The sequence below is a fragment of the Seriola aureovittata genome, chromosome 2 (assembly GCF_021018895.1).
Source record: "Seriola aureovittata isolate HTS-2021-v1 ecotype China chromosome 2, ASM2101889v1, whole genome shotgun sequence".
Taxonomy (NCBI): domain Eukaryota; kingdom Metazoa; phylum Chordata; class Actinopteri; order Carangiformes; family Carangidae; genus Seriola; species Seriola aureovittata.
Genome location: NC_079365.1, coordinates 20477272 through 20495441, shown reverse-complemented (window position 1 = coordinate 20495441; position 18170 = coordinate 20477272). Strand labels below are relative to the sequence as shown.

Below are 18170 nucleotides of genomic sequence, written 5' to 3'. Positions count from 1 at the left end.
CACCCCTGTGACCTTACAAAATGTGTTGTACAAAACTGTTGACAGTGTGTTCATTACATATTTAGTGAAAGTTCAGGTAGATACACACGGGTGGATAAAGCCCAACTAGCACGTGGTCAACAGTGTTAGGGCAGGTTAAACCAGACCAAACCAAACCAGAGCAGGCCAAGGTGCCAAGTAGAGGAAAGAACCGTCACGCAGACAGAGAGAGAGAGAGAGAGAGAGAGAGAGAGAGAGAGAGAAAGAGAGAGAGAAAGAGAGAGAGTGAGATGCTGTTAAGATGAAGGAGGTCAGGTGGGAGGTGTCAGCTTTTGGTTGCGGTCCTGCCCTGACTCATTGTACGAATGTCAGGCAGCAGGTATGAATAGCAGAGCTGCCATAGTGAGAATTGTTTAACATGACATGTTTGATTTGTGTGATATTTTTAAAGAGAGGTCATCATTGTCGTGCGCTCTGGAGATGAATATGGATCTGCCGTGTCTCTGAACTGCTCTCATAGGTACTGTAAAATGACAATACACACGTCTTCCTGTGCTCGGTTTTTGTTTAGCATGTGGGCGTCCATGACCCTCATGTGGTAATTTCTTGAGTCAAAATAGCAAGTGTTTTAGTTCCTTTTGACACCTGTGAAACCATCAAAGTTTTAACAGGGTGGAAGAAGCATTGTTTCTTTTATTAACTAAACCTGACTATTTATCTAAGCTAAATCATTTTTAAATGATACTTAAAGTGAATTTTTGATGCCTAGGGGAGTTCTGTTACAAAAACATGATGAATCAGTAAGTTTTTAATTATGCCTGAGTGTGTTCAGTTGGCTGGATCGACAGTTTAACCACCTACATTTTGTAATTCATGAAATACTCCAGATGTTACTGTAATGTTGTATGTGCACCACATGCCTGTGTCATAATACACTTGCACATGCATTATGTCATATGAAGAGCAACATGGATCTTATTTCTTCTGGGTAGCTAAATCACTTTTGATTGATATAAAAGCCTCACATGTGATCTGATATAAAACTTTAAAAAGTGACGTTTTAAAAAAAAAAAACTGTTAAAAAAAATAGTGGCCTAAAAAAAGCAAAACACATTTAAATTCTAGAGCTAAAATCAGATCTTTAAAATATATATTTGATTTTATTTCCTATATATTATATTATATCATTTCAATGTCATTGTAATGGTATGCATATGATGTGTGTATAATGGTTTATATTTTTACATATCAAAGAAAATGCAACCCAGCCTCATCATAGACATCTTCACGCACTCTAAAGTCTTTGTACACAGATAACGAGAGTTGCTAGAAATAAGACCATTTATTTTTAGTTTGGGTGTTGTTTTTCTCACAGCTGCCAAAATGTCTCAAACTAATATGTGCGTGATTATTTGGCTGTGAGAAATAAAAATCTATTAAATAGCACTGATAATATGATATAACAGTTATTTAGCTTTTATGTAACGCTCCTAAAGTGTAAAAATCAACAGCAGTGTAATAAATACATTGTGCGGTAAATTGGGCCTGGCCTTGTTTGTTGCTGTTTAAAACCAAAAGAAACAAACAAGGTAATTTCTAGGTAATTATTGCGTGCTTACCATTTAGCCACATAATTACTAAGTCAATACCAGATCACATATGTGCATCGTAAAATAAACTGCAGCTTAGCGTGTTGCTGTACAGTGGATGCCCTCTGGCATATAAACAGTGACGAATTAGACTGGACGAGAACGGAAACTGTCTCTGTGCTGTTGTGAGCCAGTGCTAAAGAAAGGTTGAGAAGATTTTATTTTCCTTTATCTCAAATGACTTTTTTTTTTTTGTTGTGGTTTCTATTTTAATGTGGTTATATAAAAATTATTTCTTTCTGTGTCACAAACATGTGTGCTTATGAATTTATTCAAGCGTGATCTGTCTCTGATTGTATTCCGGAGAACTGACTCAATGATGTAAATAATGAAATAACTAGTGTTGGTCATCGTTGTTTTAGGCTTCAGATCACAAGCACCCAGAATATAAAAGATGAGAAAACTGTGTGTTTTCTCAGAGTGAAATTCTGCATTTCAGACTATAGTGCCCTGAGCTGGAAAACGTAGACATCTCTCTGGCAGGCAGTCTTTCACTCATTCAGTTCAGTCACTGTCAGCGAGGGAGAGCGACAGGCAGATTAAAATAGTGCTGCAGTGTTTGATCTGAACGCAATGTTGTTGTCAAACCATCAGAAAGAGTCCCCAGAAGACCGAGTGATCGACAATGTCAAGCATGATGCAGCACAGTTCGGTTAGCACTCTCTGGATATGACTCACGTTCTTCCCACGCACACTACAGTGCATGCACAATAGCAGTGTACTGTTCTCCACTGTGCTGTGCTGTGTGTTCTCTGGTGTTCAGTGTCTTACAACAAATCACGCATGCCTAAAACTCTTGCACATTGCATGAATGCATCACTCTTGAGCTCATTTGTACCTTGACACATAATCTCTACTTGCAGGCAATCCCAAACCTCCTGCGCTGTTCAAAGGTTTAGCTGTCCTGCTCCAACAAAAAAAAAAAAAAGACCTATTTGAAGGATGCAATCGCTATCCAAATAAATAAATCACCGGGCCTGATAATGAAAGCCATCCCTGCGCGGTGCGGCTTTAATGACAGCACATATAGACTCAGTGTCACTCACTGTCATGGGAGAGAAAATTAGAGCCAATTTGATGCTAATCTGGACCAGATTTTTCCCTTTTCAGGCCCAGCGGTATATCCTATCATCCCAGAGAGCTCCCCGCAGGGCCGCTAGCTCAACCTCAACTACATAATATAACTTCATAACTGCCTCCTGTAATGGGACACATTTGATGACCAATTTCACCCCCCATAAGAGCAAGTCATTCCTCCCCATGCTGGTAGAGCAGCACCACATGCATTGGGTGATTGGCCTCGGGTGAATCAGACTTTTTGCATGAGTGCAGTCTGTACAGGGGTGTAGTGAAGCTGGGGCAGGACATACAACCTGCTGATACAAACAGATACAACATGTAGGTGTTACAAGCTTCATGTACTCATCAGAAGAATATGTGTAAATTTTACACGCCGACTGACACAGTGTTTGTGATTGCGGGCCACCCCCCTCTGCAACACCGGGCCCCTTTTTGTTTCTCTCAGTAGCAGAGTGAGTGTATGTGTTATCCATGTGTGTGTGTGTTTGAGTCTGATAAATGTAGAGATGGCAAGGTAGATTAGTGAAAATGTCACCCCCAGTGTACAGTCACAGGCCTTTGTCACTTGCGAGCTGTGGGTCGTAGCTGGATGTGAAGGGGCGTTGAAAGAAAAAATACTCAATCACTGGGTCCACTAGCCAGGGAGGGTGGTGGTAGTTGGAGCGACTCAAGCAAGAATGAAAATCTTTCAGAGTGACTGAGTGTTGTTTTGACAGTTTAATGAGTAAACTTTGTTTGTGTTTTGTGAAATGTAATGATCTGTGAAACTTTATTTTCACTCTGATCTGATGAAAAAAGGCACGACAGAAGGGGGGAAAATTCATTTAAACTAAATAAGAAGCATGACAATGTTGCACTGCGACCTTCATCGCGTACTGATTAGAAATCTTATTTTCACAACAACACGAAGAGAAGAATCAGCGCTCTGTATGTTGGCACGGTCCTCGCTCTCCCCTCGACAACGGTTTGGCTTTCCCCTGATGATATATTTCAAAGGCACTGGCAAGGAATCTATTTGTGTTCTTAAATGGTCATTACTTGGTTGTGATGAGATATTGCCAATCAGTGAGAGGAAAACAGAGAGTCCTCAAAAAAAGCCTTGGAAATGAGAGCCTACAGCTGAAATCCCAGGCATGTGTTTGTGATTGTCATTTATTGTCTTTGCCATGGGAAAAAGTAACGCGCCTCTCCAGTTTTGCTGCAGTCTGGGCACCGAGGGTACACTTTTAAATTACAATATGCTATCTATCTCTTCTTCTCACACCCCTGCCACATTGTCATGCGTTGTAGAAGTCACACAGGCTACCATACATGTGTAAAAAAATATATAAGTTAGACACAAAAAGTACTTTTCCAATGTTGCACAAATTATGTTAAACTAACAAAAAGTAAATATTGTAAATTATACTGATTAATTCATAGATTTAAAAAAAGCTGTATTTTATTTGATTGACATTTGATCACAACAGATACATTTCCAGTTTGCTTTCTTAATCATGACTGTAATTAAATACAAGTATATTTTGTATTCAATGTATCTATTGTCATTTTTACATTTTTTTCTCCCAATCAGTTTCAAAATGAAAGCCATGCTTCACTCTCAGTACTGTCAGACTAAAACCTTCACTTTGAAATTGAATTGAAATTACCATTAATACTTCGTATTTATCTCTGAAGTTTTATATTGTGGGTGAGGGCTCAGTAAAATATTTGAAATACAATAATTTCTAGTCGGGACCTTCCTTTTCGAATTCTTCTTTGCAGAATTGTGTTGCATGCTGGACATGTCTGCTCGCATTGATCATTATCCACACATCAAACCACATAAAACCATATGAAAACTCTCATGATAAGAAACACGCTGAACAAGTTAACATCAAGACAATTTCATTCCTCTTACTTACTGAAATACAAAAAAAATAGCTCTGAATTTACAAAACATTTTTGAATTTGTGCTTGTGTTTTTCCCCCGTTTGGTTTCAGTTCCTGACATATTTTCTTAAATCATGTAGCATTGTCTCTGGTTTCCATTGGTTATAATCTACAGCTCCAATAACTTAATATCATCTGAAATGATAAGAAACATATGTCCATTGCATTATGAATCATGTCTGAAAAAGTAAATATATATTTGGACACCACAACAAACTATTTGGCATCTCATACAACATAAAGTAGATTAAAGACACGTGTTCATGATATTTGATTTTTTTTTTTAACATACCTGAAAATACAACATAGTACTGCAAAATCAGATGTCCCTAATAAGCAAGCTGAACATTTAGTGCAGCACATTTCAACATGAACATTAAATCTACCTGAGCCTGTGTCTCAGCTCCCCCTTAAACTTTTCTTTTTTTACTTTCCGCTTCACAGTGGATGCTGAGCAAGTGACTTCACTGGGATCTGAGGGGGAGGATGAGGTGGGCCTTTGGAGCCTGGAGCCCCAGGACTTCCAGGAGAGCCTGGACAAGACAAGCCTGACGCCCAGCGAGGGGACGGAGGAGCCCGGCAGTCCAGCTCGTTCCACGCGGCCGCACAGCCTCAGCCCCGGCAGCAGGAACTACTGGGTGCAGGTGGAGCCGGAGGCCGAGGCTGCTGAGGACACCAACACTGCATCCACCACTGACAGGGAAGACCAGGAACCACTAAGGATGTACTGTAAGTTATAAGCTAAACTCAAACTGTAAACTTGTAAAGCCCTTCTTTTTTTATTTTTTAAAAACAACCCTGTATTTGTTTCTGAAGAAGTTCGGCCTTGCCAAAAAAGTAACAGAGCAATGTGCGTGTAAAATGTATACTGTATGAGACTGCTGTGTAGGCCACTACAGTATGTGTAAACAAGTTTACAGTGTTTTTCTGACGCAAGACACCTCCAGTCTCATGCTTCTCAAAGCCCTCTAGATACACCTTCATATCAGCTCCTTGTGAAACCATGCCTTCCCTGAGAGGCTGTTCCTTTTTTTCACAGCTCTCTTTGAAAAGGCAGCCTTCTGAAAGCATGACAAAAGAACTCATCCCACACAATGTCACAATATTTCCATGCATCAAAGAGGTGACGTTACGGTACTGAAATCAGCACTGTGCGACGTGAGGCTTTCCCTTTTATTTAAGAGAGATCAAAGGCTCACGCGGCTTGCCTACTAACAATCACTTAGCTCCCTCGCCTCGTGTGATTCGGCCTTGCCTGATGAAGGCAAAGCTGAGTTTTTACAACACTCAACCACACAGGCTCTTCCCTTCACCACATTAAAAAACAGCTCAAAATATGCCAACATCTGCAAACATTTGAAAAATCTTCCTCAAAGTCGCTGTACGCAGAGCTGGCTGGCTTGAGATAGGAGACACCCTCTCTACTTCACGTACATCTGTGGCTTTTTCCTCTCTGCCTGCCTGTCACCGCACTCAAGGGCACAAATGAGAAAGAATTCTTAAAATCTCGTCTCGTTCTGGCCAACTAGCTCCCAGCATTTATTGTTTTATCTGTCAGTCTTTTTTAAGTAAACAATTTAGTCCCATTAGATTCAGTTGCACAGAGTCACTTTTACAATTTATCCCAGCTTGCGCACTTTACACTCATGGACATATGAACAAAGCATGTACATGCACAAAGACAGGGAGCTAACACTTTCTTTAGAATTTAATTTAGCACATAGTAAAAGTAGAAAATGTAAAGGATCAACCACACTGATGTACCCACTGACAAGAATGCTGATCATCTTGTGAAATGTTGAAGTGAAAAGGCTTTTAGAGATGTCTCAAAGTAATGATTCATTTGTGAATCTGCATCTGAACTGGATATTGCTTAAAAGCAAAACTAGCACAATATTTTCTTTTGTGTAATGTGGCTTTCTGTAAATATGGGGAACCTGCCTTGACACTTTCCTTATAGTTCTTGTTGTCTGTGTTGTGTTTACTGTCATTGAGTGGCTTTTCTTCTGTTTTCTTGGCCCGGATTTTTAATGAAACTTTAATGACACACGCTAATATTTTCCTGCAAATGTCTGTAATCAGGCGTGTCTGCATGTATCAAGAGTTGTGTATAACAGTTTACAAAAAGCCAGTTTAGTTTATCATAAGAACTAACAGCTGGTTTTAATATATAGATATTTATAAATATTTCAATTTTTTTTTCACTTTTTCTCTGGTCCCCAGGTAAGAACTCAGACTCCCAGAATGCCTTGGAGGACCTGGCTAACTATGCATTTCTGGCCCAGCTAAAGAAGACCTCTACCTCCACCAGTTTCTCGGGCCACCTGAGCCACAATGGTACAGCGGCTGTGTACCACCAGGGCAGCAGGCACGATGACCTGCCGCCTGCTATCTGGTCACCAGGAGCTCAGCACCACTCACCCGAGGGAGCAGGTACGCTAACGAGGCAACATCTGCAATCATATTAAATAGAAAATGAACTCATCTGAAATGGCTGCTCTTGAGCCAGGCAGCGTGCGGTTACTTCTAATGAACCGTGCAGCTGCAGACTGACAGTTAATAGTGGTAAGAACATATCAGATTGTACATGCTAATGTCATTCTGAGAAAATGAAAAGGAAAACAAATTGACTTATCAGCCACTAATGGCTTTGCCTGACAAGGGCCAATGCATTTCCACATTTAGGCTTACATAAAAAGTTTGTGTCATAGTTTAGTTGTTTATTCTATCACCATGGAAACATATAAAATAACTTCACTTGATCAAATAAAAATATGGGTTTCAAACAATACTGGGTGCACAATGATAAAACAATTAAAAATAGCATTGTCGTGTTCCAATATTCTCCAGTATTTTTAAGTAGGTAACATACTTAAGACTTTCTTGCTTCTACTGAACAAAGATCATCTGAGTTGAATTTCTCTCAGTTAGGAGGATATAATAGTACAAGTTTTTCATTCTGTAGGCCACTGACACACAAGTAGGTGTTGTTCAGCTGGGGTAAGACTCCATCTTCCTAGTTCAACATGCAAATGGATGGATGAATGGATACAGTATATTTAATGAATGCAAGAACATCTCCATGCTCTGTTTAAAATGTCACCTCTCCCTCCGGACTCTAGATGCAGGGAGGACCCAGCAGGTTTGCCCGTTCTGCCACAGGATGTTTCAGCGAGGAGCGTCTTTGAGGGATCACATCAAGTACTGTCAGGAGAGGGAGGGGGGACATATGGTCTGTCCACTCTGTGGATACACTGCCCCCCATAGGGCACAGATGGAGCAGCACCTGGCACTTCACAATCAAATGCAGGACAAGGTGAGACAGAGAGAGAGAGAGAGAGAGAGAGAGAGAGAGAGAGAGAGAGAGAGAGAGAGAGAGAGAGAGGAGGATAAACTTTCACAACCACCATCAGGGCAATATGGTTGTATATTGTTCTCATTTAGTGTTACATGTTTACATTTTGTAACTTGTAAATGTCAGAAATAAATAACCTTGTAGAAATGGCAGTCATATACTTCACACTTAAATGTGCTCCAGTATGAAACTAATAACAATGTCCCGTCTTCCCAGAATCCCATCACGCTGGATCAAAGCATGGAGACCAGGAAGTTTAAATGTCTGCAGTGTGGGAAAGCATTCAAGTACAAACACCACCTCAAAGAGCATCTCCGCATCCACAGCGGTGAGACAAAATAAAATTAAAAACTTGTACTCACCCATTAATTTGCTATTGTTTCCACTGTATCACTAACCCTTACTTACCCTGTCAGTTATATATGGTATGAAATTATAACCAATTTGATGTGTGTTGACAGAAAATGAGTTAAAATAGTTTATGACAGAACAAGAGCATTATGAAAAATTCAAAATGATCACACCCTTGCACTAAGTATTTTCAATCCGCCCTTTTGACTAATGCCTCCTTTCTGTGTTTTATCCCTCAGGTGAGAAACCTTACGAATGCTCCAACTGCAAGAAACGTTTTTCTCATTCTGGCTCCTACAGCTCCCACTTAAGCAGCAAGAAGTGTCACAGTGGTGGTGGAAATGGAGGGGGAAATACAGGAGGAGCCAGTGGGGCATTTAATGGACATAGCCAAAGCCCCTACCACCACTCATTTCTACCGTCTCCCTCCGCAGGCGGGGGGAGAAACAGTAATGACAAGGGCTCTCCGTTGGCTTCACAGAACCAAGATAACTCCAGGTCTCTGGGCCGAGTACCAGAGGATCCTCACCAGCTTTTACTGCAGGAACCCAACCAGAGCCCTGCCGCCTTCCCCCGAGCTCTGGATCTGGCTCGATTTTGGGACACCTCATCAGAGCTGTCTCTAAGGGCCAGTATCCTAAAAGGGACCACCCTGCTGCCCTTTACTTACTCTGGGACCAAGTTTGAGCAGATGCTGCAGGAGATGCTTCACAGGGAGGTGAAGACAGATGAGGAGATAGAAAGAGGAGGGGGCGCTGCAGCAGAGGAAAGGAGGGTGATTCACAACGGAGGAGGGCCTGAGAGGAAGATGTCGCCTGACAGAAGGAGAGAGTCTGTGAGGTCAGGTGAAGGGGAGAGAGGTGTGCTTGGGGTGACGTGTCGCTGGTGCTCCCAGCTTTTCCCTAATGTGGCAGTGCTCCTGCAGCACGAGCGCTACCTCTGTAAAATGAACCGCGAGGCAGTGGAGGTGCCTGAGGGTCTTCGCAGCAAAGACCACCCTTCGCCACCTTCATTCTTCCCCATATCTGCCCTCCAACCGGAGAACAGCAAACTATGTAAAGTAACCAATGGCCTCTCTGGAAACAAGTCACCACTGCAGAAGCCCAGCTGGCACTCTGTCCCGCAGCAGCTTTTGGTCGCGATGCACTCTCCCACACAGACTCGCCACGACGCCCTGTCCTCACGTGCCTATTGGTCGGTCCAGGAAAAAGGAAGCCCGAGCCAACCAGTCAACCATTCCCCAGAGCTGTCATCACCCAGAGTCAGAAGAAGAGTTCCCTCCTCAGGATTCGGTTCTCCCATCTGCCTCGACCTCACCACCTGTCCTCCTGAAATCTCCTCACCTCAGAACCAGACCGGCAGCCCCTGGTCCGCGCAGAACGAACCTCTGGACCTCTCCCTGCCCAAGCAGCACTCAGAGCAAGAGGGGAGGAACAAAGCCGTCAACGGCAGCTCAGCCAGAGGTGAGAGGAGAGAGCTTGGGACCCAGCATCTTAAGAGACTTCGGTCCAGCTTAAGTCCAACTTCACATCTAGCCCTTCACCACCACCCGGTCTACGGCGGGGCCGCAGCTCCTGTGTTTCCAGGCTCATTGTACAATGGTTTTCCTATCTTCAGCCAGTCTGGTTTAGGGCTTTCAGGACACGATGGCATCACAACAATTCCATTCGGCCAGCCAGCGAATAGCCCTGGGTTTCTCTCTCCCATGGCTTACATGATGGAGCCAGACACAGAGGCCACACTGAAAAAGATCCACCAGGAGAGACATGCTCTCATGGTGAGTAAGGCTTCTCTTTAAGGTTTAAACAAAGTACATAAGAAATTCATAAATTATCCCATATAACATATTGAGGAATTAAAAATGTGTAGAATTAAAGTAATAACCCATGGAAACTTGTACATACTGTACAGTCATAATCTACATGTTTTCTTCACAGGGTGAGGTGTTAGGCCGTGGCGCCCTGGACTACCTCTCTCTGATGGATGAAGGTCTGGAGGGAGAAGGCGGGCCAGGGAGGAAGAGACTGAAGAAGACGGACGAGGGGCTGTATGCTTGTGACATCTGTGAAAAAACCTTCCAGAAGAGCAGCTCTCTGCTCCGACACAAATATGAGCACACAGGTCTGCAGCTTATGCACTGTCTGCAAAAAAAAAAAACCCAAAAAACAAAACACTTTAACTATGTGCCATTTCCTGTAGCTTATACATTACTATTACATTTGTAAAAAAAAAAATGCTTAAAGGAATAATTTGACATTTGGGATAAACCCCTTGTTTGATGTCTTTCTGAGAGTTAACTGATAAGATCAGTACAACTGTTTGATGTAAGGGGTTAATCGGTGAAATTGAGAGTTGCTGGTAAGCAGACTCTGTTACCTTTGGACAGAAACAGGCTAGCGATTTCCCATTGTTTCCCTTCTTTGAGCTAAGCTACGCTAAGCTAACCATCTGCTGGCAATTGATTCATATTAACCTCACAGAGCATGTTTCTCAAAATGTCAAGCTATTGCTTTATAAATGTTTATGATTAAACAATACAGACCTTTAAACAGTTTTCAGTACATTAAAAGTCTCAAATGTCTTTTCTATTTAAAAAAAATTGTTCATGTTTTTTTAAAATAGGATATTAGAAGTAATTTCTCTGTATTCATCACAGGCAAACGTCCTCATGAGTGCAAGATTTGCAACAAGGCCTTCAAGCACAAGCACCATCTGATTGAGCACAGCCGGCTGCACTCTGGAGAGAAACCCTACCAATGTGACAAATGTGGCAAGCGCTTCTCTCACTCCGGCTCTTACTCCCAGCACATGAATCACCGCTACGCCTACTGCAGCAAAGACCAGGATCCAGACCAAGACCACGAGGAAATGCCTTTCACCCCGGGGTCAGGAAACATTCTCGGGGGGCGGCTCGCCGACGAGCCCCCCCTGTCCATGGAGGATACTCAAACTCCACACTCTTTCCTCAGTGATTCCAGTCTGGATGGAGCTCCAGAGGCCCTCAAAGAGGAGGAGGAGGATAAAGAGGCAGGAGTTAGCGATGGTCATGTGGAAGAGGCACATGAGAGTTTGTCAGGGGAGCAGTTGGAAGGTAGCCCCGTCCAAGAATCACCTGCAAGGGAGCATGGAGAGCAGCATGAGAGAAACAGTTGTGATGTGGGAAACCATATTGACAGTGTGGAGAGACACATGTGGGATCGAGACACTGAGGACCAGAGTGAAGACTTGGACAAATGTGAACTAAGCCTGGAGATAACAGATTTACCCAGAATAAAAACTTAAGGTAACTTTAACAAGCTAATACAATGCATATACTGTATATATTGAGAATTTTGATATTTCTTTCTCTCTTATATATATAATAGCCCCATTGACTTTTTTTTTTTACTCACAGTATTTCACAACATGAAAATGCACAGAACTGCCAAAGCATAGATGGCCTTAAAGTGGATCAAGCCATACAAATAAAATATATGTGACAATACAAATTGTAGTATTTCATCATGGAAAATAGATTTGATGTACCGTCAATGTTTTTGTTTATTTTTGTTAATAAAAAAAAATAATTAAAAAAAAATAAAAAATATATATATATATATATATATATATATATATATATATATTTTTTTTTTTTTTTTTTTTTTTTTTTTTTTTTTTCAGGAGAGCTAAAACATTCGGGTTGACTTATCTGAGGTTATGTCACATATCCAGATGTGGTATTGCAAAAATCTTCCTTTTTATATGCTTAGCTGCTGCTGACTGTTGCACAACCCATAAAGCAGAGACTTTGTTCGAAACCTTTCAACTGTTTACATGTAGATGCACACCAGTGAGCGTGTGGGGAAGACAGGTCCTGAAGGAATTGTTTGTGTAACTGATGACAGGAAGGAAGAACATCTACTGTTACTTTAACCTGCCATCAACGTTAGAGGTTACAGATGAAGCCATATCAACAGAATCACCTGATGCCTAGTTAGTATATTTATTCCTCTTAATAAGTGAGAGGAACATTCACTTTTGAATATCCTGTGGTATATTTTGCTACAAATATTTACCTCTATTTTAAGAATTAGCAATAACTGTAAAAATGTTTTCAATTCAAACAAACATGCAGCTATTACTTTGTCCCAAAGCCAGTGAGTGCTTGAGTATATACAGTGGGAGTTATCGTTGCCAGGACGTTTGTTATTCATGCTGTGAAATCACAAGGTAAAACCAACTCATCTCTTCAGGTTAACTATGGTGCTGTGGCTTTAATTAATCAGCAAACCTATTCAGTGTTTAGAGCGAGCAGAAGAAAGAGGAAGAACTGGAAGGCGGTTGTTTATTTATTTTTTATAAGCAAAAAGCAGTGGACTGCACCTATTTAATTGTATGCCTTTCTAGGGGGACAGTCATTTCTGCATTTGTGTATGGGAGGTTAAAAGGGGTGAAAGTCTTTGGGGTTATATTTCCTTTGAGGGAGCAAATAAAACTTGCACTGTCTCCCTGTTTGTGTAATGATCATACGGAGCTGCTTTATTTCATTTAATGCTAAAACGTCTGCTATTTCTTGTAATAATTTACATGTGCTGCAGCGGATTTTCACACTTCTTGAAGATTAATGTGTCACACGTTCAGGCTGTCTGTTGAGGTGTGGCGAGGGGGTCAAGACTCAGGACACACACGCCAGTTTTTAACTTCCTCTTTCTGACTGCAGTGTAGTCAACGTGAAAAGTGCCTCAGATGTACTCAGACACTGTGAGTAAGCCGACAAAGCCTTGGTACGACGAGATAAGATGGTGGTGCATGAGGTGTGACTAAGCTTGTAGCATTCATGCATACAGTGTGTCAAAGTCACTTCTTGTTCGTAGTGTGTGTGTGTGTGTGTGTGTGTGTGTGTGTGTGTGTGTGTGTGTGTGTGTGTGTGTGTGTGTGTGTGTGTGTGTGTGTGTGTGTGTGTGTGTTTATCACCAAAGATATGCATATGTGGCATGCCAACTGTCACCCTACTCTTGCATAGTTCCTTACCTGTTATTTCTGTGTGAAAAAATAGAAAAAAAAAACTGTTTACTTTCATTCAATGTCTGCACACCTTTTTATGTTAAGCAGTATTTTAATTTTTTACTGGCACAGATGCAACATTTGTATTATCTTTTTATATATATTTTTTGCATGTTTGTGGATATTTGTAATAAAATTGTACATATTTTTACACCATTTTGCATTTTATTGATTTTTGATTGAGTTTTCTAATGTTCTTATTTATAACCTCATGATACAGAGTTTGTGAGACTGAAAATAAAGGCCTTACAAGTTTAACAACATGCTGGACAAAGACTTAATTATAAACAGTTGAAGGTAATTTTGTTTTAGAGGTTATTAAATATGTAGAATTATTGAGTTATGTAACATCAGGAGGGGCTTTAAAGTGTACTCTTAAATATATCACTCTAAAGTCATCAAATGCCATGGCTTCTTGGATTTAAACAGTAAACAGAAACATCCGCCAACAAACAACACTTCTGAGGTTCGGCTGTGGCCTAGGCCACTCAGTTTCCCATCACAGTAAACACTTCCCATCACCACACTTGATCTGCAGACTGCTTTGTTACACTAACTTTTTTTTTGTGGCTCTGTATTTGCATGATGATTCATCAGAGGTGGCTGCGCTGTGCCTGTGGCTGGGGCATTCAGGGGTTGAGCAGCTCTGCTGATATTTGATATGCTCAGCTTTAGGTTAATGATAGGTTGAGTAAACCATCAGCTAACCGTAACACTAATAAAACCATGTCGGGTGACGTAGGTAAGATAGTTTTGCTTCAGCCCATCATTTAGTCAACTGTAGCATCAACAACCGTTGATGTTATGACATTTGTCCCGGACTTGACCATGAGTAAGGTGACATTTAATGGAGAGCTGCCTTGACTTAGTCAGACAGCAGCATCAGTATCACTTGCAACACGCTGCGAGTCTCATCCATGAGCAACAGGTTGTCAGACCGGGTGCTGAGCATTTTTAAGTTTCGATTCCCAGTAATAACAGAGTAGCAGAGAAAACAGGCCTTAGAATGAACACAACTGCGGATGTATGTCACTGCTGGGTAGAGAAACTGTTCCTCCACCAGGTTAAGGCAATTGTATTCGGCACATGAATTTCCCCTAGGGGATAAATAAAGTATCTATCTATCTATCTATCTATCTATCTATCTATCTATCTATCTATCTATCTATCTATTATCTTGCTGAAATGTCTTTTCATTCATTCCACCTTTGTTTATACAGGTGTGGTCCAAATCCTAGATAAGTTTGGAAAATGGACCACCGAGCACATGAAGATGATGCTGCCTATAAGGCCAGCTATAGCAGTTTAGTCTACACAGATACAAGTAGATGTAATGTATCTGCTCTTTGCTTGGGTGAGAGAAGGAGTTAAATGTAGCTTAGATGTACGTTTGATCGGGGCAACAGAGTGGCATCACCTGTCATGTGGCCCAGTAGATTTATGACTCCAGAGTCTGATACCCACGACAGAGCCTAAAGAGAAGTCAAAATACTCACTTAACATGAATACTGGGCTTCCATAGGAATACTTACCTGACTTCTGGCACATTTTTCTGACCTAAATGGTTGTTTAAGTCGAAAGACTTGTTGGGGTATTGATAAGTGTCGTGGGTGCCCTGAGTGCACAGGACATTAAAGGCAAAGACAAAAACCCAAGAGCTAGACAACCATAAAACTTCCAAGAATGCAAATAAAAGGTAAGGATGAAAGGAGAGAGAGAGGATGTAAAGAGCAGCATCAAACAGGATGTGATCGAAATCCAACTTAAATTTACAGATCTACAGCTCACTCGGATTTAAACATTACAGATACAGGAACAGCTAATGGTGGACTAAATGTTTTAAATCTGCCATTGAAATCAGGTGATTCAGCTTTAATTTCCTGCTGAAATTTATTCTTTGAGCAAGATATTGATCAAGTGTAATTCTCCACAGACAAACTTCTCTCCTCTCCTCTCTTCTCTTCTCTTTGCTCAATTGTTCACAACTAAACAAAAGACAAAAGCTGTGATGTCCAGAAACACAAAGGGCAGATTTAAGCCATATTATGTCCTAACGACTGTGTTTCTTTCTCCAAGAATAAATCATACAGATTTGTTAAATTACACTTTCAAAAGAGGTTCATTTAAGCGTGGATTATAAAAATTGAATTAGTTTTGAAAGTTACTTGGATGAAAAACATTTCACAACCTTCTCATTCTTTTATTTCCACAAATTTCAATACTGAAAAACATTTTTGTGTCAGTGTTGCAGCAAACAATATAACTACCTACAGATGCAAAGAGGTTTTGAGCTAATGTTGGGCTATTTATCTCATCAGTCCATGCATCAAAAATCTGTCGTTGGGAGCAAATTTATCAATCTCGTCTGCAGCAGGGATATACAGCGGCACATTTGTATATTTTGTATTGTTTTAAATTTATCAATTTAAAAACAATCAGTACGAAGTCAAATGAAGGTCAAAGAAAGAGAGAAAAAGAAAAAGAAGAAAGCGGAAAAAAGCAGCACAAAAACACAAAGTAATTGGGTTTGACTTTCACTGCCAACACACTGCTGATTAGGAGGGTGGAGTGTTTGATTGTGTCTCTTACAGACTGATTCTAATTTTAGGGAGTGATTAGCACCACCACACCGAAGTGAAATAAAACATCACAGGGCTACAGTCTACAGAAGGTTTACTACGCTGCCTTTTTACTGATGGAATATCCCTTGAGCTTCAGAATTTGTAGAATGAACAAAACAAATACTGTAAAACTACTTTGAGAAATATTGATTGAATTTAGGTTTTCAGGCTGTGATATTTGTTTCACATAATGTAATGAATAGAATCATTATATCTGATATGAGGAGGTTCTGGGACATTCAGCTGTCAAAAGACAAGAGAGAAAGTACAAAATGACGGATGTATAAAGTAGATAACTGTGATGACTATGCGCACACACGCATTCGGATCAAATAAACAAGCGCAGTTTGTCTATTTAAGTAGAAAATATTTCTGTGTCAACGACCTTGGACAAGCACACAATGATCAAAAGTTCAGATGACTCTCCATCAATCAGCTACACATCATTCTGGCCCCTCCTCGCACACTCACATGACTTGAAATAATACGAGCATAAAAATGAATAAATACATCTAATAAAACTTTGCAAATTCTGTGAGCCCCCCCGCACCGTGCCTCTTTTCTGCTCTTTTTTGTCTTTTGCCAAACCCACAGTCAATATAAAATTACCAAAGCCACAGAGTGAGAGAGTGAGAGAGTGAGAAGGTTCTGGGGAAAATCCACATTTTTTAAACATATGCATTTCCAGTTCCTCTTTTGTTCTGTTATTAAAAGCAGCATTTGCACCAATCACAGGGGATGCCTCCACCCGCTGAGTCTCCACGGCCCACATACCTCCACACACTTATATTATCTCTCACGCAACCCATCGCTCGGTACAGACAACCTGACACACATCCTGATCAAATACAACAGAATAGATCAAATCAGTTTGTTCACTTTTTTTTTTCTTTTTTTCTTTTTTTTTTTTTATTGCAGGAAAGTTAACAATCACGTCCAAGTCATGTTTTAACATCACACTGCTCATTTCAAAGCAAATGTATCAAGTTTGAATTTATCTAATATATAATGTTTAGGTTACATACCGTATGCAAAGTGCTACAAGTTGACACACACACTATATCACATATTTACAACTTCATTTTTTTTTTTTTAATTTAATCTGAGAAGTTTGCGCTAATAAAAATAGAAGACAGGTCCCGATTTGTACAGTAAAGGAAACTCTGAAGGTCCACACACAACTAAAGTTCTATTTGGTACTAAGGAACATTTGCTGCCCGGTTGGCACATTCATCCCATCACTGAAATTATGCCTTTATCTTTGAAGATAATTCTCTCAAATGAACCTGAGAATTCTTCATCTGAACACTGTATAACTTCAATGGAGATGTGAGCACATTTACATGCCCAGCTCGCTTCCTGCTTGTTTGCATTATTTACAGTGTACCTACACTGACACCGCAGGTGGGTTCTGTCCATCCTTCCTGCATGAGGTGCTGGTGCATGTGTTTTCACAGTGAGATGGTTCTGCTAAGTCTTGTTTCAGTGCTATGCTCAGACACACCCTTCCTCACACTCCTTGATAAATAACTGATTAAGACAAAGCTATCTGAACAGGCTGGAGGAGATCTATCACTTTTATGGCTTTTTATTTATCCTGATCAAGTGACAAGGAGGCGTCTGTTCGAGCAGTAAAAGAACACCGGGGCTGGGCTCCACATTTGCAGTCAAAGGCACAAGTATTGCAGCTAAAATTGGCTTTTTTTTACTATTATTGTTTTAACATGGCTTTATATGGAGGCCAGATGTCATGATTAGCAGCTTTCTGTCCTGGTTCTTTTTACCCCATAATTATCTTTTGATGTGAAATCCATTTTACACCATATGAGTCAACAGGCAAAGAGGACAAATGCTGCACTACTTGTGCTTTCTTCTGATCTGCAGGAGCCTTTTGAACCCCCCCCCCACCCCACCCACCCTGTCCGAAAAGATCAAGAGGCGCCTCTCGTTCCAAATATGTGGTCAAATTCGCTGAGGATGAGCTCCACCGCCTGGTTCTGGTAAACCATATTCACCGCCATGTTGCCATTGTCCCGCTCCGGGCGCATCAGGGTCGGCCCAAACACAATGCCGATGTTCTGTGTGGTCATTCTGTTGGTATCTGAATGTGCTAAAACTCTACAAGGAATGACAGAGAGAGACATACAGTTTTAAATAACA

At 40.9% G+C, this 18170-nt stretch overlaps 2 protein-coding genes across 5 annotated transcripts in view; one reads left to right on the top strand and one right to left on the bottom strand.

Annotated features, from left to right (window-relative positions):
- The first annotated feature begins 279 nt into the window (after positions 1-279).
- LOC130175488 (zinc finger E-box-binding homeobox 2-like) lies at positions 280-11881 on the top strand. The gene is made up of 8 exons (XM_056386011.1): positions 280-499; positions 5085-5369; positions 6864-7073; positions 7763-7956; positions 8212-8323; positions 8586-10123; positions 10284-10467; positions 11003-11881. The coding sequence occupies exons 2-8, from the start codon at positions 5363-5365 to the stop codon at positions 11626-11628; spliced, it is 2871 nt and encodes a 956-aa protein (XP_056241986.1). The 5' UTR covers positions 280-499; positions 5085-5362; the 3' UTR covers positions 11629-11881.
- Positions 11882-16876: 4995 nt separating this feature from the next.
- Positions 16877-18170, bottom strand: part of arhgap9 (Rho GTPase activating protein 9) — a 40456-nt gene continuing 39162 nt past the window's right edge. For all 4 annotated transcript variants that reach the window (XM_056397410.1, XM_056397429.1, XM_056397437.1 and 1 more), the window contains one exon: positions 16877-18128. In XM_056397410.1, the coding sequence (XP_056253385.1) occupies positions 17942-18128 (187 nt within the window). In that variant the 3' untranslated portion in view covers positions 16877-17941. The remainder of the gene's footprint in view (positions 18129-18170) is intronic.

Bases quoted from the DNA above. Each gene is read 5' to 3' on its own strand.
- LOC130175488 (XM_056386011.1), top strand. The intron at 7,074-7,762 runs GTACGCTAACGA...TCCGGACTCTAG, and splicing joins CCACTCACCCGAGGGAGCAG to ATGCAGGGAGGACCCAGCAG. The intron at 10,468-11,002 runs GTCTGCAGCTTA...TATTCATCACAG, and splicing joins ACACAAATATGAGCACACAG to GCAAACGTCCTCATGAGTGC.